The sequence below is a fragment of the Rattus norvegicus genome, chromosome 17 (assembly GCF_021556685.1).
Source record: "Rattus norvegicus strain SHRSP/BbbUtx chromosome 17, alternate assembly SHRSP_T2T, whole genome shotgun sequence".
Lineage (NCBI taxonomy): Eukaryota > Metazoa > Chordata > Mammalia > Rodentia > Muridae > Rattus > Rattus norvegicus.
The window spans coordinates 68,143,025-68,167,145 of NC_141550.1; the positions used below are offsets into that span (position 1 = coordinate 68,143,025).

The 24,121-nt window shown below is 45.0% G+C and overlaps 1 protein-coding gene and 1 pseudogene across 3 annotated transcripts; both read left to right on the top strand.

The window, feature by feature from the left end:
• The first annotated feature begins 205 nt into the window (after positions 1 to 205).
• Positions 206 to 9,073, top strand: LOC100360477 (hypothetical protein). 3 transcript variants are annotated; one of them, XM_087591730.1, is made up of 5 exons: positions 221 to 331; positions 1,607 to 1,767; positions 5,100 to 6,139; positions 6,516 to 6,914; positions 8,780 to 9,073. In XM_087591730.1, exons 3-4 carry the CDS (start codon positions 5,166 to 5,168, stop codon positions 6,547 to 6,549), a joined length of 1,008 nt encoding a protein of 335 aa, XP_087447856.1. In that variant the 5' UTR covers positions 221 to 331; positions 1,607 to 1,767; positions 5,100 to 5,165; the 3' UTR covers positions 6,550 to 6,914; positions 8,780 to 9,073. The 3 variants fall into 3 exon arrangements, with proteins under 3 accessions (XP_087447855.1, XP_087447856.1, XP_087447857.1); XM_087591729.1 differs by lacking the exon at positions 1,607 to 1,767 and having other exon boundaries at positions 206 to 331; XM_087591731.1 differs by lacking the exons at positions 221 to 331; positions 1,607 to 1,767 and adding an exon at positions 3,399 to 4,269.
• Positions 9,074 to 20,743: 11,670 nt separating this feature from the next.
• Positions 20,744 to 22,044, top strand: LOC134482730 (elongation factor 1-gamma-like; annotated as a pseudogene).
• The last annotated feature ends 2,077 nt before the right edge of the window (positions 22,045 to 24,121 follow it).

Below are 24,121 nucleotides of genomic sequence, written 5' to 3' on the forward strand. Positions count from 1 at the left end.
CCGTACTGACTCTCTAGATGCCTGAGACAAAATGACCTCTGTGTCCCTTAAGTTGACCCTTGGCACTGATTTGAGAGGAGCTGGGAGAAAAGAACACCAAAAAAACCGAGGGTGGGTTTTGGCCAGTTGTGATTGGTCCGTGACTCCTGACCTCACAAGGAGCCATTGTGAGATAGGGTATTAGTCCACCTATAGAAGATTCTGCTGGGCCTTGATCTTCTCTTTACACTGCAGTTACACTCTTGGTTGGTTGCAGAGCGCTTGGTCTCAAGATGTTGGTCCTGAGAGTTTATTTTTTATTTCCTACTTTAGAACTACTAACCTGAAGATAGTAAGTTTGCTGCCTGGATGTTGACTTAATGTTCATTGATTTAGATTTAGTTTGTGCATACGCTTCAGTTTGTTTTAATTATCAACCATTTTCCATTAATATGTATGTATGTGTGCGTATGTATGTATGTATGTGTATGTATGTATCCATTTACTTTTTTTTTTTCTTTTTCTCTGAGGGCCATTACTCTAGCCCTCAGAATTTTTTTTAAAGGTGTATTTTATTTTTGAGTTCACTGTTACTCACACCAGACACACCAGAAGGGGGCATCAGATCCCATTACAGATGGTTGTGAGCCACCATGTGGTTGCTGGGAATTGAACTCAGGACCTCTGGAAGAGCAGTCAGTGCTCTTAACCACTGAGCCATCTCTCCAGCCCTCCATTTACTTTCAAATGTTGTAGAATGGCTTATTTTGTTACCTTAAACCTTTCGTTAGTCTATATTAGCTGTAAAAACTAAGGAATTTGACTTTACCAAGAGCTTAGATCCTATCCACCTGCTTTGTTATTTCCCTCAACCTTCCTTCCCCTGTGTTTAAAAAGAATCCCCCTATCATGTTAAGAATCTTCTCCTGACACCATGCCACTCATGAGGCAACTGAGGAATCTGTAGGGACAGCTCATTTCCTCATGGCATCACACTGTCAAAGAGCCACCATTCTTCAATGCCCATAAACATGAGTGTAAGGAACAAGGATGGCGAACCATGAGCGTAGAGGTCCGTAGTAGTTAGAGCCATTACACAACTTGAGGGTCTGAGTGAAAAGGGCCTTGAAGAAACTAGTCGATACCCAATAAGCAAGAATCTCTCCCTGAGGTCGCCCCAAAGCTCACTGGGTCCATTCTTGTTACTGCAGCTAACTAAAGCCCACATGTCCTCCTCAAGGTCTGAGTGTGAGAGGTTTCACACCCGATTCACCTCACTGAATTCTGTCCCCAGTTGGGTGGGCTATTTAGGAAGTTGGCAAATCCCATAGTAGCGGTACCCAGCAGGAGAAATTGAATCATTAGAAGCCATGGGACATGTCAGAAGCCTGGAAGCAACTACTTCAAACCCATCTTCCTGAGACCCCAGCCATGGTTTCCCTGTGCTCAGAGAGCCTGAAGCACAGTAAAATCTGTGTACCCTATGTTTTTGTTTCTCGGGGATTTTTGTCACGGCAATGAGAAAAGTAATTCTGTGCTTGGAGACAGGACGTGAAGACGTGCTTTATTATTTAATCATTTTTGGTTGTAAAAAGCTGTGATTGGTCCATTGTGTTTAACCTCACAGAAGTCATTGTGAAGAGTTGCAGACTCCGCCCACATAAGACACTACTCGCTGCTTGGTTGGCTACAGAGTCGCTGGTTCACAGAAGGCTTGGATATTATTGACCTCCTGAAAACAGATTCTGTTGATGTGCTTGGACCCCCAAACAGCGAGTTTGTTTCCTGGTTTGTGGGTTTTGCTTTTTTTTTTTTTTAAAAAAAATTCTTCACCTGACAGCAAGAGGATTTATTGTACACGAGTTACATTTGGCCACAAGAGAGAATAGAACTAGTCCAGAATGCCAAAGGTCCAGGGCAGAGGGCCAGCGGGACTGTTTTGGTTATAAGAAAGGCAGTCATTTTCCCAGGTGATCTGGGCAAGGTGACATTCCGGGTCTACTGAGACTTATTACCGACAGCAGCATACAGTCCAACAACTTGTTCCAGTGTCCCGGCCTTCAGCATCCCTTACTTCTGCTCCTGCAGGCTTCGCGGGTGCACAAGCTGCTTTACTTGGATCTCTGCCTCATCTTTCTTTTGCTGGCTTCAGCCTATGCATTCTCTTCTTCCGCCACTTCGCTCTCATGGCGCAGGATGTTCAAGGAAGATGGCGCTAAGACCGAGAGCAACATTTCTATTCTTAAGCATAATCCTTTGACATTTTAAAATTTAATCTGTCTGGTTTGAACAGCTTTATTAGTACGGACAAGTTGTAAAAGAAAAATAAGCTTTGTCCTCACCAAGAGCACTTCATCGCATCTACCTGTGCAGGTCTCTCCTGCAAGCTCTGATCAGCTTGAATGCTGGTCTATCCTGGTAACCGTCTTCCGCACTTGCTGTCTTTCACTCTAACACTCCGCAAAAAGACCAAAATCATGCCATGTGTATAGCGAAGTGCAGCCCGTTTCATTACAGCGTTGCGGTGTCAGGGAGGGCTGTCATCTTTAGATGACCATCTATACGAGCTTAAGATAAAGGATTGAAAAACTACAAGTGTAGCGAGTGTGTAGGAGGCAGATTTATTAAGAAAGGGTTAGGCTCCTAACAGAAGGCCATTGGTGTAAACGTTGCAGTGTAAGTGAGCCCTACTCAGAGAGGTATCCTGGACATCAGGAGCCAAGGAATACCACAAAGTCACACCACACAAAGACCTCACATAAGAGATTGGACAGGGAAAACCAGAAGCAGGAGGGAACTGAGCAGAAGGCATTCTTGGGGGCAGAGCCTTCCAAGGTTGCCTGGGATTGGCGGGCTTATGTGACCTGGTTTTGAAAGCTCGGGATTGGTGGGCTTTCTTTGCCCTTTATCCTACAATTGGATCAGAAACATAGATTCATTCTATAACTAATATCCTTTGTCATACCCAGATCAGCACAGAGTTCCAGAGTCAGTTGTCCTTGGACTTACTGTTATTAAAATCAAAATGTCCTCCTCAAGGTTAGATATGAATGGGCTCACACCTTCTCATGTGTCTGAATGCTTGGTCTCTCTCGGGGATGCTGTCTGGGGAAGTCATAAAACCCCAGGACCATGGAAAGCAGCAGGAGAAATTGGGTGACGAGATGCAGTAAGGGCCTGCCAAAAGCACATAACCAACTACTTCAGATCCGTCTTTCCAAGTCACTGGTTTCTCCAACTGCCATCCCTCCCTGTCTCTGAGAGTCTGAAGGAGAGAATACCTTTCATCCTTTCAACTACAACTTTTGTGTGTGTGTGTGTGTGTGTGTGTGTGTGTGTTTCTTTATTTTTCTCCATCTTTATTAAATTGGGTATTTCTTATCTACATTTCAACTGTTATTCCTTTTCCCAGTTTCCAGGTCAACATCCCCCTAACCTCCCCTCCCCTTCTATCTGGGTGTTCCCCTCCCCATCTTCCCCCCATTACTGTGCTCCCTCCAACAATCCTGTTCACTGGGATTTGTTCACAGCCATGACAAAAGTTACACAGTCCCTTCCTGTGAAGTCACCAATAAATAAATAAATAATAACCCTTTGAGAAGTGATTAAAATTTTTTATTGAAGATTTTTCATGGAAGTACACAGTGAACGGAGATCGTTTTCATGAGCCCCGTTGCATTGCAGCTGCTTTTGGCCTGTGCCAGAAAGTTCTCATTTCAGTTAAGGTTCTACTTACGATCCACAGCTCTAGTTAGACTAACCATTACCTCTGGGACTGGCATGTTACAGACAGCAATCCCTGTATCTATTTCTACTTCAGAAAATAACAATATGTCATTCTTGTGGCTGAGCCTGGGTGACCCTTCATGAATGTTGCCAATGAGTTTCCATATGGAAACTGTGAACAGTCCTGCTGAACTGTGGACCTCGCTGTGAACATGAAGCATCAACTTGGTCATGTAGAACTTTGTGTGCGATACCGAGGAATCTCATCATTTCAGTACACATGGTTATTCATTAAGGACATTGGCTTGTACTCTCTCTGTCTCTGTATTTGTGTCTGTGTCTCTGTGTCTGTGTCTCTGTCTCTCTCCCAGAGTGTGTATGTGTGTTGTTGTTGTTGTTGTTGTTGCTGCTGCTGCTGCTGCTGATTCTGCTGCTGCTGCTGCTGCTGCTACGGTTTTCACACCAGGGTAATACTGGCTTTATAGACCAAGTTTGGAATGAGCTTTTCTTGTCTCTTTGGAGAAGCAGCTTGAAGATCATCAGTCTCCACTCTAAGGCCAGTAGGTAAGACCCATAATGCAATCTGTTGTTCCCGGACCATCCTTAATGACAGATTACATCACCCTTTCCATCGTGTGACTATAATGACCACGTGCATTTTAATGTCCAGAGTTGATCATCACACCCAGGGTGTAGCAACTAGAAGGAAGCAGGTGGTACTCATCTTTAATAACATCTCGCCAAGGTTGATGTCTTATGATTCAAGCAATCCTTTTCTTTCAGAATCATCAACTCTCTAGAGTATGAGTTTGCATCACCCCCAACCCTAGGATTCCCACGGATTCCTCTCATCCTTTAATCTCACACATCAATAATTTGTATTTTCTCTGTGGGTGATACAGGTCAAGGGCTAGTCAGATTTGTTCATACTTTCAAATTACCAGATCTTTTGTGTCTTTGGTCTTTGTTTCAACCTCTATGTGTCCTCATATTTCAACTCCGATCTTTCTTATACTTTCTCGTAACTAGTTAGGGGCTTGAGTGGGCTTAGGGGAAAAAAAAACAAAAATCTCTGACCCAAGATGCATCATTAGGATGTTTGAGGTAGCTATGATTTTCTTTTTCTTTTTCAAAAAGTTTTATTTATTATTTATGCACACTGAGCTGTCTTCAGACACCAGAAGAGGACATCAGATCTCATTACAGATGGTTGTGAGCCACCATGTGGTTGGTGGCTGTTGGGATTTGAACTCAGGACCTCTGGAAGGACAGTCAGTGCTCTTAACTACTGAGCCACCTCTCCAGCCCCAGCTATGATTTTCATGATATAGAAATGTAAGCTATAAACTTGTCTCCTACACCTTATTTTGGTTTCATTTTTCTTTCCTTTTAAGATCATCTCGTGGTGATCCCATTCCCCACCTGTTACAGTGGTGGACTTGGAGAAGGAAATCCCATGCATGGATTTCTGCGATGCAAATTTACCACCAGCATCCAGACAAACTGGTTCCAGGCTGTCCATATCTACCATTGTGGACTCTATGTGTTGTTTAGGCCAAAAGGCCGAAGAAACTCTGGGACTCATAGGAGCAAATAGGCTTCATGATGTCCTGACAAAAAATAATATGTTCAACAGGAAAAAAATTGTTGGGAACATCCTTGGAGAAATAAGGCATGTTCCAAAGATTTGTTCTGCCAAGAGTCCTGCAGGTCCTGACAACCTCGCTTCCGCCCTTTGGAGGAGAGAGAGTGATCCTGCCTTGTCCATGTCCGTGGCATCTGACACCCACAAATGGCAAGGGGAGAGCTCCTCTAGGTGCTTCTCTCCAGATTTAGACGAGATGCTGGAGATCAGCTGGCTGTGGAAGTCTGCCCAACAGTGCTATGCTGAGGAGGCCTACAACAGCCACAAAAATTCTGAGGAGGCAGAGAGCACTGTCTCATTGAGTGACTCCTCTGAGGATGACCTGTCCTACCTGGAGGATATCATTCCCGACTCTAACTCGGACTCACAGCACGCTGGTGTGGGGGTAGGGACCAAGAAGACCAACAGTACCATCGGGATCAGTTACACATCCCTCAATGCTGTATTGTTCCTTGAAGACACCAACTGCAAACAGATCCCAGAACCTCAAGATGATACCAAGGTTACCAACCGCATCGGTGTATCCAGTGACGTGAGTGAAACTGACCTACAGTTCAGTGAGAGAATACATGATACTACATACTCCGTGATTTCTGCCCAGAGTAGGAACACTAAATATGAAGATGACAATGGCATAACCCTAGAGGAGTCACCATCTCTATCTAGCAAGGACCAGTTCTGGGAGGTGCCCAAAGACCCCATAAAGAAGCAAAGAAGGCAGATTAGTCAGTTCTTTTACAGTTTATTCTGTTGCCTCCCCACCCCGAAGAAAAGAGAGACAACCTCCAGGTAAGACACTGTCTTATTGCCATAAGACATGGAAAATGGAGTAGCTAGGAAACCTAGTAGCAAGGCCACCAAGGCCCTTTGACACAGATATGTTGGCTGTACCCATTTATAGAATGTGGCCCCAAGATTGCTGTGATCCTAGAAGACTCTTTCCCACTGTGCCCCTTTACGTGGATTCAGTGTCTGCCCGAAGCAGACAGCAGTGGATGCAACCATGGGCAGTGGGGGGAGGGAGGAGGAGGGACTTTGGACTTGGGGAAATGGGAAGTACATTAGGAAGGAAGAAATCGGGTGGAGAACTACATAGAGCAGAGTTGCTGAGGTTAAATCCTGCCAAAGTCACTAACAGAGCTCTTTGCTTGTGTCTCCTTTCAAGGGCTGAAGATCATGCCTGGGTCTGTGATTCTTAAGCCCTGGATTTCCGTTCAGCCTGGTATGGTCCACCAGCTACAGAAGGGAGCCAGGCCAGAACAGGATAGAGCTTTGTACCGCAAGACCTGTTGTTACCTGTCAGACACCTACAGCCTGGGCACGAGCTCTCTACCCTCCTCTCCTCTCCCTGCAGTGTAGACTATTGGCTGCCTACTTCTTAACTTACGGTGCCCCAGCACTGAGGCTGGACAGAGCGGTCGATCACTTGTTATGAAGAGACAGCTGTCCAGATGCAGCGAACCTCGGGAGAGGATTTTGTGTTTCCCATGATAGCTCATCACCTAATTTTGATCCTTATCAATGACCAGATGCAATGAACTGCATGTACTCGGTAACCCATGAGGTAAGGAGGCACAAGAAGAGGTGCGGGGACGAGGAGGGGAGGGGCACGTGGGACATGTCAAAAGGGAAGAAAAGCAGTTGGAGGGTGAGGAAGGAAAGAGCATGAAGTGGGGAAGGAGGAGGACCTACCCATAGGAAGTTCCAGCTCTGGTCGGGCAGCTGAGAAGAACAGATGGGCGTGTTGGGTGGAGTTACAGACCTAAGCCTCCATGAAAACATTAGGAGAAGAGGACTCTTGCACACACCACTATCCACTAAGAAGCGGGGTTTTTTTGTTTGTTTGTTTGTGTTGTTTTTGAGTAGCTGCTCATGTAGAGGAGCCATATTTGGGTTCCTGCACCCACACTGATGATCATAATCATCCCACAAGGTCAGAACCGGCTGGATCATGAATCTGTGTCTCAGAAAAATAGAAAATAGCACACACACCCCACAATTCCCACTGAGAGAACACAGAAAACATCACCCCTGGTCTGCCATATGTGACAACAGAAGTCTGACCCTCACCTATCCCATGCCATGGCCTCCATGGTAACTTGCTCAAGCAGATGGACTATTTAGCGTTAGTGTCTTCCAGCCCCTACCTATCAAAGACACACTATAGCAATGCAAGCATGAGCCAGGACCAGTTCAGAGCACCCTGCTGTTTAGGCAGTGGCCTGTCAATTAGCTTCTTGGGTTGGGAAAGTTTTCTAAGCAAGCATTGGATGATGTTCACGGCTCTGCTCATGAGGTCTTGAAAGTTGTAAAAATGTCACATTCAGCATGACTCCTACATCATGATCTATTTCCTCTAATATGTGAAGTAGCATGGGGGAGGGGGAAGGCAGAGAACCTGAACCATATGTCTACCCATCTCTCCTTAAGGCAGAGGGCTATCTAGCCAGGGGCAATGTGAGAGAAATATCCTGACAGACAGGATTACAGAGTCCATTATGGACAACATCCAATAAGCAAGGTGACTTCCTTTCAACAACTCTAATGCACCAAGTCTCATCTGCTTTGGGGTCTTAACTCAGCAAAGCACAGGATCACTTCTGTGGCCCTTTAAGTTCACAACTGCACACTTCTGCCCTTACCACAAGTCAAGGTACTGCTTTCTTGGCTCACCTACCTGATTCCCAAGACTGCCCACCATGCCAGGAAACTTGTTCCAACTTAGTCTGCAGGCTGCCATGAGTCCTAAAAACTTTGTAAGACAGGGAAAATATTCAACCACAAGCTTTTCATGCTTCACAGACAGAACTGTGTAACAGGGGATTGACTGCACAGGGATATGTGAACCATTTGCCCTGTGGACTACAATAGGCTTGTGAGAGATACCAGGAGATGAGAGTCTAGCCATAAACTGCTCTTCTGGTGCCGGGATGAAAGCTCGTTACACCAGGTGCTTGCTCTGCAAGCATAAGGACATAAGCGAAGGTCCAGCAACCACCTAAAAGCCTTGAAGGGCAGTGTGAGCATCCAATCCCATCTCTGTGGAGATGGAAGGGAACAGCCCCATTTGATCCCTGTGCAGATGGTCTAGCCTAATTTACAACCTCCAGCGTTAAGGAGAGTGTCTCTAAAAACAAGGTTAATAGGACACTTGAGACTCCCCTCCTACTCATACTTGAGCAAAAATGGGCAAGTGCTCAAGAACACAATGAACCCATGCACATGTACCTAGACACACATAAAAGACAGGAGGCACGAAAAGAGGAAATAGAGAAAACCATTAAGAGTTCTTCTTTTGTAATTGATTATTCTTAGGTGTGGCATCTATTTCTCAATCTGCAATATTTTTGTGTGTGTGTGTGTCCAAAAAGCTTTCAAGAGAAAGACTTCTACATTCACATGGTTTGGATTTAATTTTTGTTTCATCAGATATGTCTCTTCAAAAGTAAGCATGTGGCTTGAATCTGCAAAGAAGACCGGGGAAACTACCCTCAGCTGCATTTGTGGGACCGCCATAGAACATCATCTCTCAGCTCCATGGGGGAGCCTGCCCCACAATGACCCGGTACTGTGGATCCTGTGGATTGGTTTCTTTCGTGGTGTTGTCACATCAAGACTATGAACCTGGAGCAGTGTTATGCTCTCCGTAGTTGAAACAAGATTCCTCAGGCCTCACATGGAAAGTCCTTCATTTTTATTAAACGCTCACATCATTTTCTTTTATACTGGCCTATCTCTTCTCCTTGAAAGAAAAATATGATATCCAGTCCCAGGTGAATAAAAACATTGTGGCACATCTTCTCAGTCAAGAACACCTAACCCTGTGTTCTATACACCATGGCATTTACTTCCCAGAACTCATCCACCCCCAAAGTTTTGGCAATGACAATAGGTGCTTCCCTTTGTCGGGACACCTATATCTTATTGGTGGCTGGTTCTAAAGCCCAAATATTGTCAGGTCTGCAGCACAGTTGTCACCATAGTTTTTGGCTACTCTTTTGGGTATTTATATCAACCACCCTTCTCCACCCCAATCCCTTCAACCCCTCCCAACACTAGGTAGGTAAGAAAGTAGGTTAGAGGAGAAAGAGCCCATCAGCCTCCTTAGATTTGCTTGCTGGTTAGCAATGTCATTAAGTTCCTTGGGGCAATTCCAATCTTCATTGTCAGGACATCTCCAAGTAGTGTAGCAAACCAGCAAACACCAACAGCAACACAGCAAACAGAACATCAGCAATTCAGCAAAGAGCAGTCCAGCAACCCAAGCAAACAGCTGCAGCAGGGGCAGCGGGCAGGGGCGGCGGGCAGGGGTGGCAGCAACAACAGCAGCAACAACCACACACTCTGTAGGTGCTCTGGCATTTTCATATCCTCTCCAGAGTCCCCAAGGATTCCAGATGTAAATGCTGTTCAGGTGGCAGAATCATGCCTCTGCCAGAGCACGAGACAAATCACAGTCAGCTGCTGTGGACAATAAGAAACAGCCCCACATCCCATGCATGGGACTGAAACAAAAAGCATGTTCTCGTAACTGAGTCTCTCTCTTTTTTTTAAATTTATTTAATACTTAATAATAATTCCTTGGTTTCTGGGCAAACATCCCCCTCCCCCCTCCCCTTCCTTATGGGTGTTCCCCTCCCAACCCTCCCCCCATTGCCGCCCTCCCCCCATAGTCTAGTTCACTGGGGGTTCATTCTTAGCAGGACCCAGGGCTTCCCCTTCCACTGGTGCTCTTACTAGGATATTCATTGCTACCTATGAGGTCAGAGTCCAGGGTCAGTCCATGGATAGTCTTTAGGTAGTGGCTTAGTCCCTGGAAGCTCTGGTTGCTTGGCATTGTTGTACATATGGGGTCTCTAGCCCCTTCAAGCTCTTCCAGTTCTTTCTCTGATTCCTTCAACGGGGGTCCTGTTCTCAGTTCAGTGGTTTGCTGCTGGCATTCGCCTCTGTATTTGCTGTATTCTGGCTGTGTCTCTCAGGAGCGATCTACATCCGGCTCCTGTCGGTCTGCACTTCTTTGCTTCATCCATCTTGTCTAATTGGGTGGCTGTATATGTATGGGCCACCTGTGGGGCAGGCTCTGAATGGGTGTTCCTTCAGTCTCTGTTTTAATCTTTGCCTCTCTCTTCCCTGCCAAGGGTATTCTTTTTCCTCATTTAAAGAAGGAGTGAAACATTCACATTTTGATCATCCGTCTTGAGTTTCATTTGTTCTAGGCATCTACGGTAATTCAAGCATTTGGGCTAATAGCCACTTATCAGTGAGTGCATACCATGTATGTCTTTCTGTGATTGGGTTAGCTCACTCAGGATGCTATTTTCCAGTTCCAACCATTTGCCTACGAATTTCATAAAGCCGTTGTTTTTGATAGCTGAGTAATATTCCATTGTGTAGATGTACCACATTTTCTGTATCCATTCCTCTGTTGAAGGGCATCTGGGTTCTTTCCAGCTTCTGGCTATTATAAATAAGGCTGCGATGAACATAGTGGAGCACGTGTCTTTTTTATATGTTGGGGCATCTTTTGGGTATATGCCCAAGAGAGGTATAGCTGGATCCTCAGGCAGTTCAATGTCCAATTTTCTGAGGAACCTCCAGACTTATTTCCAGAATGGTTGTACCATAACTGAGTCTTTTTAAGAAACCAAAATTCTCACCACATAGAGGCACAAGGATACTCAATTCTTCGCTGTTGGTGAGCCTATGTCCAATCAGGTAGCCACTTAGAAACCCAGTCAATTCGTGTTGAAGCATCCGAATCCAATTCCCTGCCACAGAGCGATTTTTCCTGAGGCCCCAGGAAAGTAGGGTGGCTAGCCAAGGCCACTAGTGCAGAGGCCGGTTTAGAGCAGCCTCTGCCCCCAAAGCCCAGGGCTGTCAGTTTTGATCAGTTTACTTTCTCTCTCTGGGCCCAGGGACTGCTGTTCCCTTTTGCAATTTCACAAAAGCATTTGTGTGTGTGTTTTTTTTTTTCTTTCTTCCTTTTGGCTTTCAAAACATTGTTTCAGTTTTTTCACTCAGGAGACCAGGCCATCCTCAAACTCAGAAATCTACCTGCCTCTGCCTTCTGAGTGTGGGGATTTAAGACCTGGTGAGAGAGAGACCTGGTGTCAGGTAATGGTAGAAGGGACCTCTTTGGACTTGGGGTTATTGTGGCTGCTCTCAACTCAGCAGACAGGCACACAGAGAACAGGAATCAGAATCTGGAGGAACAGCATCACCAGGTAAGAACTGTCAATGGACACCAGGGTTACCTGCAATCCCCAAAGCTCAGAGAGAAAGGACAGAGTCCTCTCAGAACCTCAGAAGACACAAATCTCTGGGAAGAATGAGCAGGTCAGGGGCTCTGCTGACCCCACCTGGCTGATCCTCTAGCATTTTGGTGAAAGTTCTGACCAACAGGCAGGAAACTCCTTAGTAGTGTTCTTCCCGGGTGGTCATCCTTTGGTCACAGCCAAAGCCAAACTGATGCAGATGGACATTTAACCTCTGCCCTGGGATTGGACATGGACTTCTGAAGAGTCCCGCAATCTGAGGAACAGTCTGCTTGTGAGAGTGACAGAGATTACAATCATGGTACACACTGAGATTAAGAAATTGGAACTACCTAGCCTCACAGAGACGATGTACCAGGGTAGGGGATACCCAGAAAGACCCACACCTGCTTAGGAGAGAAGGAGAGGGTAGGGGAAAGGATTATGGGAGGAGGGTGACTGAGAGAGGGGTAGTTATCAAGATGTAACATGAATAAGTAAAATAACAAAAAATTAAATAAAATTCAAAACAATCTACCCTTACAAAGATTTTAAGATTTGGAACAGTAGTTTTTTTTAAATTACATTATTAATAAAAAAAATAAACTAGGGTCTGGTTGGTTGATATTGTTGTTCCTTTTATGGAGTTGCAAACCCCCTCAGCTACTTCACTCCTTTCTCTAACTTCTCCACTAGGGACCCCATTCTCAGTTCAATGATTGGCTGTGAGCATCCTCCTCTGTATTTGTCAGGCTCTGGCAGAGTCTCTCAGGAGACAGCTATCTCAGGCTCCTGTCAGCATGCACTTCTTGACTTCAGTAATATTGTCTGGGTTTGGTGGTTGTATATATGGGCTGGATTCCCAGGAGGGGCAGGCTCTGGATGGCCTTTCCTTCAGTCTCTGCTCCACACATTGTCTCCATATCTCCTCCCATGAGTACTTTGTTCCCCCCTTCTAAGAAGGACTGAAGTAGCCACACTTTGGTCTTCCTTCTTCTTGAGCTTCATGTGGTTTGTGAATTGTATCTTGAGTATTCCAGGCTTTTAGACTAATATCTGCTTATCTGTGAATGCACACCATGCATGTTGTTCTGTGATTGGGTTGCCTCACTCAGGGCATTTTCTAGTTCCATCTATTTGTCTAAGAATCTCATGAAGCCCTTTTTAATAGCTGAGTAGTAAATGTACCACATTTTCTATATCCATTCCTCTGTTGAAGGACATCTGGGTTCTTTCCAGTGTCTGGCTATTATAAATAAGGCTGCTATGAAAGTACAGCTCCCAGGGACTAAACCACCATCCCAAGAGTACACAGAGATGGGCCTATGGCTCCATCCGCATATATAGCAAAATAAGACACAGAATAAGTTTATCTTCTAAGACATCTTTGCAACTACAGTTCCATTAGGAAACTAAGCTCCAAAAAAGAAAAAAAAAAAACACAGCTTGCACAGCTTGCATCTGTTACTTTCTGGGGAAAAAAAAAGAACCAGGGGGTTGTGTTGTGGTGATCCCTCTATTGCTAATCTTTTTGTCAAAAATCAGTGAGGACCTACATTCTTGTCCCCAGTACCCACATCACCCACATACAATGTCAGGGCCAGCAACACACAGTGGTAATCCCTACTCTTGAGAGGCTCAGAAAGGAGTGTAGGAACCGGTGAGCTCAGAATCGGGAAAGTCCCAAAATTCAAGATGAGAGACCAAAGAGCAGACAATCCAGGGGTTGACTCTGGATTCTTGAACAATGACACGCAAAGATGAATAACAGATAAGTGAACTCTCTCTCTCTCTCTCTCTCTCTCTCTCTCTCTCTCTCTCTCTCTCTCTCTCTCTCTCTCTCTCTCTCTCCCTCTCTCTCTCTCTCTCAACCCCAAATCATACTTGGAAAAGTCTCGGCAACTTGTCAGGGTAGAAACTGTGGGTTGCAGCACGCGAAACCCTAGCGGTCAGCTGAACATGAAGTCCACGTTCACAGTGGTCACCCACGAAGGTCTTCTGACTGGAAACAATGCCTTTTTAACGTCACTAGGATTAAGCATCCATGCTCTATGCAAAATATAACCAAAGTCGTAAGCACAGGCCTGTACACCATTTGCCAGTTCCAGGTGGAACCGAACCGCTCAGTTTTGTACATGGGTCCACACGACCTCTAAATCCAGGAAAGCCGCGAGCACAAAGCAATGGGTCATACCTCAGCATCTCCAGCCCCCGTTCCTGGGAAGCCTTGGTTCAAGTGCTGTGGCCTGGCCTGGCCCAGGAGAGGGGCAGCCTGTCAGGCTGGGACAGGGGGCCATGGGCTTTACTGCCTGTCACAGAGAATGCTCCTGCCCCTGCATGACAACGACAAGGTATCCTGATGTAGACGTTGACTCAGTAACTCCCCCAGCCTCAGCATGGAAAAGCACAAGTCTTATGGAAGACAGAATCCTGCGTCCATTTTATCTGAGCCACACAGAGGAAGGCAAGACTACTTTACCCTAGCGCCGCGTTCCCACAAACACTGCATACTGAGTGAATGGACGTTATGTTGTACGGCACACCCATTCAAATCTCAGCCTTGCTGCCAAGCACGGGTCTTTTCAGGTTAAGCAGAAGCTTTCCTCAACAATGGCATAGTCAACTGACATATCTGTGCATGCAGTGGCCGTGTCTCATATTACACAATCCATACTAAAAATCCACTCCATGCCTACCCAGGGCTGTGGCTGTAGTCCTGAAGCTGGCTTAGTCTTGAAATAGCAGCACCTGCCCTGTGGAACTCAACAGCAAGCTTCTCATCTATAAAGCACAGCAACTTGGATGGTCACATTGTCATCCATGCAGGTTTTGGGATCTGCTTTACCTGCATCTTCCCTGTCTTCATAAAGCCCTCAACCTACACTAATTCACAACTGTACTTTTCCATTAGTGTTTTCAGAGAGTAGGCTCAGAAGACACTCTTATAGAAGAAAACCCTGATGCTAAGACAGCTATTAGATATTCTGCATTCTCTCTCTCTCTCTCTCTCTCTCTCTCTCTCTCTCTCTGTGTGTGTGTGTGTGTGTGTGTGTGTGTGAGAGAGAGAGAGAGAGAGAGAGAGAGAGAGAGAGAGAGAGTAGAGAATGTTATTTTGTTCCCCTCTGTGGGGTCCTGTGCTATTCACCATGCTTTGATTGATTTTCATCTTGGTTCCACGGGAGATGTAGTTTTGACTTTTCCACTTTCATTTAGAAATAAGCTTACAAAAATTGTAGCACACACACCTCTCTATGACTTTATAGGACAGCCGTGAGCATTTTTCCGTGTGCGTGTTTTGTGCACATGCGTCTATACCTAGAAACACCAACAGTAGTTCAAGGTGCAGAAGCAGACAGCTGGATCCAAGACCAGCATGCATTTTATTCTTCAATATTTTTTCATTCCTTGAGATTATCCTACCACTGTATCATCTTTCCATCCCACTTCCTCCACTCAAATCCCCGCTCTTTGTTGGTCCCTTTCAGATTCATAGCCTCTTTTTCACTAATTGCTATTAATATACATATATACATATATATATACATATTACATGTATGTCCCCCAAATTCATGGGCACAATCTGCTCCACCTGCACATTGTTTCTTGTGTGTATACTTCAGGCCAATCCACTGGGTTAGATAACCAATGGATGCACATGGAAGATTCATTATATGATATCTGTCTTTTAAAAACTTCAGAGTGAAATTGCAGAATGATCCATTCTAACCCTGGAGGGGTTCTCACTGCCTCTTGAAAGAACAGAGGATCCCTGGCATGTTCCCACCCTGGTTTCTGGTCTGGCTGTCCTATGTGTTGTGTAGAGAGTTCTCGCAGGTTTTTACCTGGACTTCCCTATGTTTGCCACCCCACAGATGCAGTGCTCCAAACACATGGCTGCAAACCTAAGTAGAGGAAGGAATAGGAATGATTCCTAAGCAAGAAGCTAGAACTATGGGGTTTTTTTAGTGTTGACAACAGGATATTGCTATGTTGTCCAGTTTGGTCTCAAATTCCTGAGGGGTCCACCACACCACTCTCCATCCATTCATTCATTCACACGCACGCACACACACACACACACACACACACACACACACACACACACACACACACACACACACATCTGATTATCTCTCAGCCCAGACGTACAAACATTCACGCATCCACTTGTCTTTTCATTGGTCTATTCATGTATCCATTTATCCTTCCATGTATCCATGAATCCATTTGTCTAGGATTTCTGTTGCTTTGACAAAACACCATGACCAAAAAGCAAGTTGGGGAGGAAAGGGTATGTTTACCCCTGTTCATCATTGAAAGAAGTCAAGTCGGGGGGTTGGGGATTTAGCTCAGTGGTAGAGCACTTGCCTAGCAAGCGCAAGGCCCTGGGTTCAGTCCCCAGCTCCAAAAAAAAAAAAAAGAAGTCAAGTCGGGAACTCAAGCAGGGAAGGATTTTGGACATGGGTGCTGATTCAGAGGCCATGGAGGGGTGCTGCTTACTGGCTTGCTTCCCCTGGCTTTCTCAGTCTGCTTTCTCATAGAACCCAGAACCACCAGCCATGGGATGGCACCACCCACAACAGCCTGGGCCTTTTCCTACCAATCACTAGGAAAATGCCTTCTAGGTGGATCAGTTTGCTCATGAACTAATTAATTTGTAAAGCAATTTCGCCTCCATCCCCCCCCAGTCATATCCCCCCACACACATCTCTCCTCCCCAACCATCCACTCCTCCTCCCTTTCTCTTCAGAATATGGGGGGGGGGCGTGGATCTCAACCAGTCCTGGCAGTAAGACGAGGTGCATCCTCTCCTATCGAGGCTAGACAAGGCAGCGCAGTAGGAGGAAAGGATCCCAAAAGCAGGCAACAGAGTCAGAGACAGCCCCTGCTGCCACTATTAGGAGTCCCACATGAAGTCCTGCTACACACCTGTTCCATGTGTGCAGAGGGCCTGGCCAGTCTTATGCAAGCCTCTGGTCGGCATTTTGGGCTCTGGGACCCCTCTGGGCCCAGGTTAGTTGATTCTGTAGGTGTCTTGTAGTGTCCTTGACCCCTCTGGCTGCTACCATCCTTCCTCTCCCTCCTCTGAAGAATTCCCCAAGTTCTACCTAATGTTTAGCTGTGGCTCTCTGCATCTGTTTCCCAGCTGGTTATACAGCTAGATCTTTTCTGGAGGTGTTTTCCCAATTGCGGTTTCTTCTTTTCAGATAACTCTAGCTTGTGTCCTTTTGGCATAAGACTAGCCAGCAGACCATTCACCCCACTTGTCTGTCTGTATATCCACCCATGCATCCGTCTGTACATCCATGCACGTAGGCATCCATCCTTCTGTCCATCAGTCTACCTATTCATACATACATACATTTGTCCATATTTCTATATTTGCTATTATCCATCTGTCTGTCCACCCACTTATCCATGCATCCATCTATCTTTCACTTTACACCCTAGTCAGTCAGATGTGCTGTCCTTAGACAGGTCATCCCCTGCTCTGTGATCTGGATCTCCCTTATTGCTTCATGCTTTCAGAAACTCTCTATGTGGCTCTACTAATCCAATGGTTACAGGTGGATAGGGTCCCTGAAGCCTCCACTCCTCTCTCTCTCTCTCTCTCTCTCTCTCTCTCTCTCTCTCTCTCTCTCTCTCTCTCTCTCTCTGTGTGTGTGTGTGTGTGTGTCCATCTGTCTACCATTGCCCCTACAAATATCAAAATGCCATGCTCTATAATTATGCTGTTACCTCTCCAGTGGAGTACACCAAGAGACTGGGATGAGCTAGTTCCCCAAAGATCTTGTACCCACTGCTGTCAAAATCAAATATGTAGAGAAAGAACAAAGCTGGGATCCAAGAGATGCTACTTTCTGCTACCAGGTCCTGGACCAACATGCAAGCCCCAAGAGTTCAGTTTGTAGAGAAAATTCATCATCCTAGCACTTCTCCTTATTCAGATCCCCCGCCCCACTTACCTAGAAGTGGTAAGAGAAACCTAGAAGGAGGGGTTCTCATACTGTCAAAATGCCAGCCACAAAGAGAGCCCAGATAACATATAAACCCAGCAGAAATGGGAAAGACAGGCATTGAGTTACACCCCACACCCATAAGTGTTTCAAGACATTTCTGAGTTGAACCAAGGAGATAAGGTTGGGTGTGAGGTAGGTGAATGGAGCCACAGCCCGTCCTGTGCCTCTCAAGGAACAGCCAACTGCTGCCTTCTTTTCATGAGATAACGATAATGTGTTTAGTCATTCTGAACCCTTCCTGATGAGAGGATGAAGCAAGTCACCCTTCATTATTCCTGACAACACTGTATTTCATGTCAAAATGTTGAGAAATTAGTGTAAGAAAGGAAGACACTATTGTTCTGCCTCTGTCTCAAAAATGATTTAGACTAAGCTATCCTAATGATAGCCACAAAAGGACCACACCTCAGAAGGTAAGTAGGGCAAAATGGGGCTTGAATCTCTGGTCTCAGTTTTTTGTTTGTTTGATCTTGGGTCTCTATTTTTTCTTTTGTATATTGCCCCTGCCTCCGAAGGCCATGCAACAAGAGACTATATTAACAGTGGCAGAGGCAAGCCCTCAGCGCACAGTAGCTGATTTTATTATTGTTGTTGTTGTTTGTCTATTTGCTTGCTGTTTGGTTTGATTTTTCAAGACAGGGTCTCTATATACCTCTGGCTCTCCTGGAGTTCACTGTGTAGACCAGGTTGGCCTTGACCTCACAGAGATTTGTCTGCTGTCTCTGCTGCCCAAGTTCTGGAATGAAAGCTGTGCACCACCACACTGGCTAATGCTGACTGTTACTAAATCACTGCTTTGAACTGCTCTGTATTTCTATTTTTTTAAGTGTGTGTGTGTGTGTGTGTGTGTGTGTGTGTGTGTGTGTGTCCTCTCATTCGCACATCTCTGAGTGTGATGTGAGAATTGGGGAGCACATGTATTCCATACTGCGCATGTGAAGGTCAGAGAACATTGGGCACAGGGAATCATCTTACACACTGCTTTAAGAAAGGAATCTCTTGTTTGCTACAGTGAACACCCTGCTAACTGGAGTGCTGGGATTATGGGCGTGCTCTGTCCTTCCTGGCTTTTACATGGCTTCTAGGGAGCTGAACCCAGGTTCTCATACTTGCACACTTTACCCATTGAATCATCTCAACAGTGCTATTCTGCTTTCTTAATAAAGTAAATTACATACATAATGCTGTTGGCAGGCCTCAAATGGTTATTTTACTTTGTGAATTTTATTTCCTATGAGATAAGTTTGGTTCCTGATCTCAGAGTCAAAAAAACTAGTCAACAATTGTTATGCCTATGAACACACATTATAGGCATTACTAATACACTATTGTTATTTATATGTAAGAGTCTCTTACACATGTTTCTGTCACTATTTTTTCTTTTTCAAATTAATTTAAAAAGTAACGGGCTTTCATAGGAAATTTTCCTACATGCTTCATTTTGGTTGGATTTCCCCCTCCTCCCTCATTTTACTTTGTGAGGTGTCACTGCAGAGGCTAGACACGCCTCAAACTCATGGACTAGTCTGTAGACAGTGAACATAACACTGCAGTCCAGCCAGGCAAGATATGCCATCGTCACGATAGTGCCAAGTCTGTTCTGCTATGAGTCAACCAAGTGGTCTCTGGTTTTGATGCCCACTTTATATGAAGGAACTGGTGTTTGGCATTGCAAACCTATCGAAAACTATATGTCCAGTGGAGAAGTTCTTACTCTTACTTTGTTAAATAGATATGATGCACACATCCAATTGCCTTCTAAATAATTATGTTATATGTCCATAGATTATTATTATTAATATATGCTCTAGTTGGAAGCTCCATTTTCAGTGGACAGTATTAACTGCAGAGATTCAACTGAGCACAGTGATGGGAATAAGTGACGTTGAACACTCAACTCTGAATGAGACAACCATGTGACCCTCTTCAAAGATAGGAGGCATCACAGAGGAGGGAGAGGAAGAATGTAAGAACCCCCTCCCCCAATCGGTGAAGAGTGTTCAAAATGCTGTCATGAAGCCCCACCCATCCCTGAGGATTGATAAACAATTAATGGTTGCTGAGGGAGGAAAAGATATTTCTTTTCAATGGAAAAAGTGTCCATGCTCCCTGAAAACAACCCTAATGGAACCTCTTGGGTCACAAAACATAAAAGTCAGGGAAGTAGAATGGGTAGAGGGAAGAGATCAGCAGGGTTGGGAGTGGCCAACAGTAATAAAGGGTGAGTATGATCAAAATACCTTATGTGCATATATATATAAAAAATATAAAAAATGAACCCCATAATTACGCCTAGTTGATATATGCTAATAAAACATTTAAAATATCAAGATGGGGTTGTAGAGATGGCTCATCAGTTAAGATCATCAACTACTCTTTTGGATCAACGATCAATGCTCACACAGCCTTATCATAACCTCTAACTCTAGTCCTAGGGCAGCCAACACCTCCTTCAGGCTTCCAAGGGCTCTGAATATGTATAGTGTGCAGATCTACATCCAGACACACAAAATAAACACAAAAAATTTAAAAGATATTTTAAAGATCTTAGCATACAGATGTGTTCAGGCAGAGTTCCACAGGAATAAAGACCTGCTCACAAGTTTAGAGTTTTAATCTGACCAAGTCAAACCAACAAGGATAGAATCATTCCCTTTTCTAGAACTGGTCAAATCATGGACATGTAATATTCCTCCATGCAATATTTAGGCTAGATAAAAACTAAATCGTATTTATTGTTCATGTGCAGTCCATGTCAGTGGAGAGTGTGCATGGTGTCACACAAGGAGGTTGTGGTCAGGAAAAGCAAGCTTAGCCTCAGCTACATAGTGAGTTTGAGGCCAGTCTTGTCTCAAAAGAGAGTTCAATGAAACAAAGCAAAAGCTAACAAGGAGCTTCCCTTATTTGCTTGCTGACTCTGGCACCACACGTGCTTAGATAGGAATGGTTAGATCTAAAAATATAACTGTTGACACGAAACAATAGCTTAGATGTTTAGTGGAACGATAAATGTTTGGTGTGAGAACGGGACGGAGGTTTATTTATAAATAAATCATGCAGAGGGACTATGGGAAGAGTAAAATTACAGAAAATACTTAATAATTAACTTGAGCCCTTTTCTCTGCGGAATCACCATGATGGCTGGGACCCTGCACACAAACCCTGAAAACTGGAGGGCCTTCAAGGCCCTCATCGCTGCTCAGTTCAGCGGGGCTCAGGTCCGCATGCTCTCCGCACCACCCCACTTCCACTTTAGCCAAACCAACTGCACCCCCGAATTTCTCAGAAAACTTCCTGCCGGCAAGGTTGAGGGCAATGACGGACTCTGTATTTGAGAGCAATGCCATCGCTTATTGCTTAAGCAACGAGGAGTTGCAGGGAAGTACGCCAGAGGCAGCAGCTCAGGTGGTGCAGAGGGTGAGCTTTGCTGAGAGTGACATTGTCCCTCCAGCTGGCACCTGGGTGATCCCCACCTTAGGCATTATGCACCACAACAAGTAGGCCACTGAAAATGCCGAAGAGGAGGTGAAGCGAATCTTGGGGCTGCTGGACACTCATCTGAAGACACGGACTTTTCTGGTTGGTGAGAGAGTGACACTGACTGGCATCACAGTTGTCTGTACCCTGTTGTGGCTCTATAAACAGGTCTTAGAGCTTTCTTTTCGCCAGGCCTTCCCCAATATCAACCAATGGTTCCTTACCTGCATTAACCAGCCTCAGTTCAGGGCCATCTTGGGGGAGGTGAAGCTGTGTAAAAAGATGGCTCAGTTTGATGCTAAGAAGTTTGCAGAGAGACAGCCGGAAAAAGATACCCCAAGGAAAGAAAAGGGCTCACGAGAAGAGAAGCAGAAGCCCCAGACTGAGCGGAAAGAGGAAAAAGAGGCAGCTGCCCCAGCTCCTGAGGAAGAGATGGGCGAGTGTGAGCAGGCATTGGCTGCTGAGCCCAAGGCCAAAGACCCTTCGCTCACCTGCCCAAGAGTACCGTTGTGTTGGATGAGTTTAAACGAACGTACTCCAATGAGGACGTCCTCTCTGTGGTGCTGCCATTTTTTGGGAGCACTTTGATAAGGATGGCTGGTCCCTGTGGTATGCCGAGTACCGCTTCTCTGAAGAGCTCACCCAGACCTTCATGAGTTGTAACCCCATCACTGGAATGTTCCAGCGATTGGACAAACTGAGAAAGAATGCCTTTGCTAGTGTTATCCTGTTTGGAACCAACGACAGCAGCTCCATTTCTGGGGTTTGGGTCTTCCGAGGCCAAGATCTTGCCTTTCCGCAGAGTCCAGATTGGCAGGTGGACATGGCAGAAACTGGATTCTGGTAGCGAGGAGACCCAGACCCTCGTTCGAGAGTACTCTTCCTGGGAGGGAGCCTTCAGCACGTGGGCAAAGCCGTCAACCAAGGCAAGATCTTCAAGTGAACTTGTCTTGCTAGTCGCCTAACTGCCTGCACCTACCCTTCAAGGGAGATGGGGGTCATTAAAGGAAATGTACATTGAAAAAAGAATAATGATTAACTTGAACATAGAACAGCAACACATGCCAGCAGTCCTAGCACTCAGGAAGAAAAATCCAAGGTCCTACCAGACTACATAGTGCATCCGAGGCCAAGGTGACAAAATGCTGAGGCACCGTATCAAACATAGAATTTAAATAAACAGACCTGGCTGCTCTTTCAAATTACCTGGCTCCATTTCTAGCACCCACACACTAGATGACAACTGTGTAGAACTCCAGTTCTAGGGGCTCTCCACCTCTGTGGGTACTGAGCAGTGTACATGCATATGCAGGCAAAACATCCATAAACATAAAATAAAAATAAATAAGTCTTAAAATGAAACAAACAGGCACCAAAAAAAAAATCACATAAAAGAGGGGTGGGGATAGAGCTCCAATGTTAGAGTGCTTGGATCCCTGGGTCCTATCCTCTGATCTGCATAACTAGACAGATTGGAATACCCTCTAAATCTCAGCACATGAGAAATAAGGGCAAAACCAGGCTGGACAGTGTTTAATGGTTGACCCTCCTGTTGGAGGTGCTCATTTGTAGCATTTGATAATTGATTTTAAAAACCTACTGGGTATTATATTTCTGTCTGTTTAATAATTGTTATGACGGTTTGGAACAAAAGGGATAGAAAATATCTCAAGTCTGTGCGATCCTTTTCCATATTCAAGAACCCCTCACCCATCAGGGGCTTTGCAAACATCCAAACAAAAATCAGGAATAAAGGATCAGGGTTTGACATTGATTTGTCTAGTTACTTAAATAGCTAGTTAGTTGAGTTAGTTAGTATGTTCGTTATGAAGAAGGTCTCATGAAGCCCAGGCTGACATCACACTCACCATGTAGAGGGAGAAAACCTTGAATTTCTAATCCTGTCTCTAACTCCACGTGCTAAGATACGGGGGTTCACCACTCTACTTGGTTTTACACAGTGCTGGGCAGTGAACTAGTATGTCATGCATGCTAGGCAATCACTAAGCCAACCTAACTACCTAGCCCAAACAAAATAATTCTAAAGGAGATCATGACTAACAATCCAAGGAAGGACTCATAATCCAAGATGATGACGAAATGTGGCCTTTGTTGTAATTCTGCAGTTAGCAAGACAAAGGTTGACTATCCCAAGAAAGGACAGCAGGAGTCAGGTAGAAAAGTTGTCATCCTGCAGCATCCGATGGGCTATTGCACAAGGTTATAGGAGGGGTGTGTGGGATTGCACAGGGCCTGTTAGTTCTTTGTTGCCAGGATCCAGGGTGAACAGGAGTTACTAGGGTAGGACTTGAGTCTGTGGAAGTTTTGCAGGGAAAGTGGAATTAAGTTTGCAAGCAATGAGTCTCCGTGGGTCATCAGATTGGGAGATGAGATTTTTGGATTGTTTGCGTGTGTGTGTGTGTGTGTGTGTGTGTGTGTACATGTGTGTGTGTATGAAAGATTAGATAAAGAAGTTGAAAGACAGAATCACAAACAAATTCGAAGAATTTGTTGATGGATGGTAGCTGGTTTGTTTTAAGGACCTTAGTTCTATCCAAAGTTCTAGAATCGGGCAACAAATGACCCCTTATTCTGTGAAGCAGAATGAGTGCTTCCAGGAGCTGAGATTTGGAGATACACATGAACCAAGTAAAGCAGAGACAACACGAAGTAGTGATGTCCATTCTTAACTTTTCTTGACATAGGTGAGGCCTTCATGTATGTATACATACATACACACAAACACACACACACACATACATACATGCAGTTCATATTATTAGGTGCAATTTTGCTTTAACTTCAATTTGGGCTCTAAAACAGTAGAGACCCTTCTACTTTCCAGAAAAAGAAGACATTAAAAAATGGTGTCATGTGCAAATTCTCGTTTGCTGAAACTTGAGCCATCTGCCACATCGCAGGGCTTGCAATAAAAGTTGAATCCAGCAACAGGTTGAAGGGGAGGGAAGAGGAGACATATGCACTCGTCATCACCGACCCTTCTTGGTTGATTTCACACT

Bases quoted from the DNA above. Each gene is read 5' to 3' on its own strand.
- LOC100360477 (XM_087591729.1), top strand. From the start codon at position 5,166: ATGGATTTCTGCGATGCAAATTTACCACCAGCATCCAGACAAACTGGT. The intron at 6,140-6,515 runs GTAAGACACTGT...TCTCCTTTCAAG, and splicing joins AAAAGAGAGACAACCTCCAG to GGCTGAAGATCATGCCTGGG.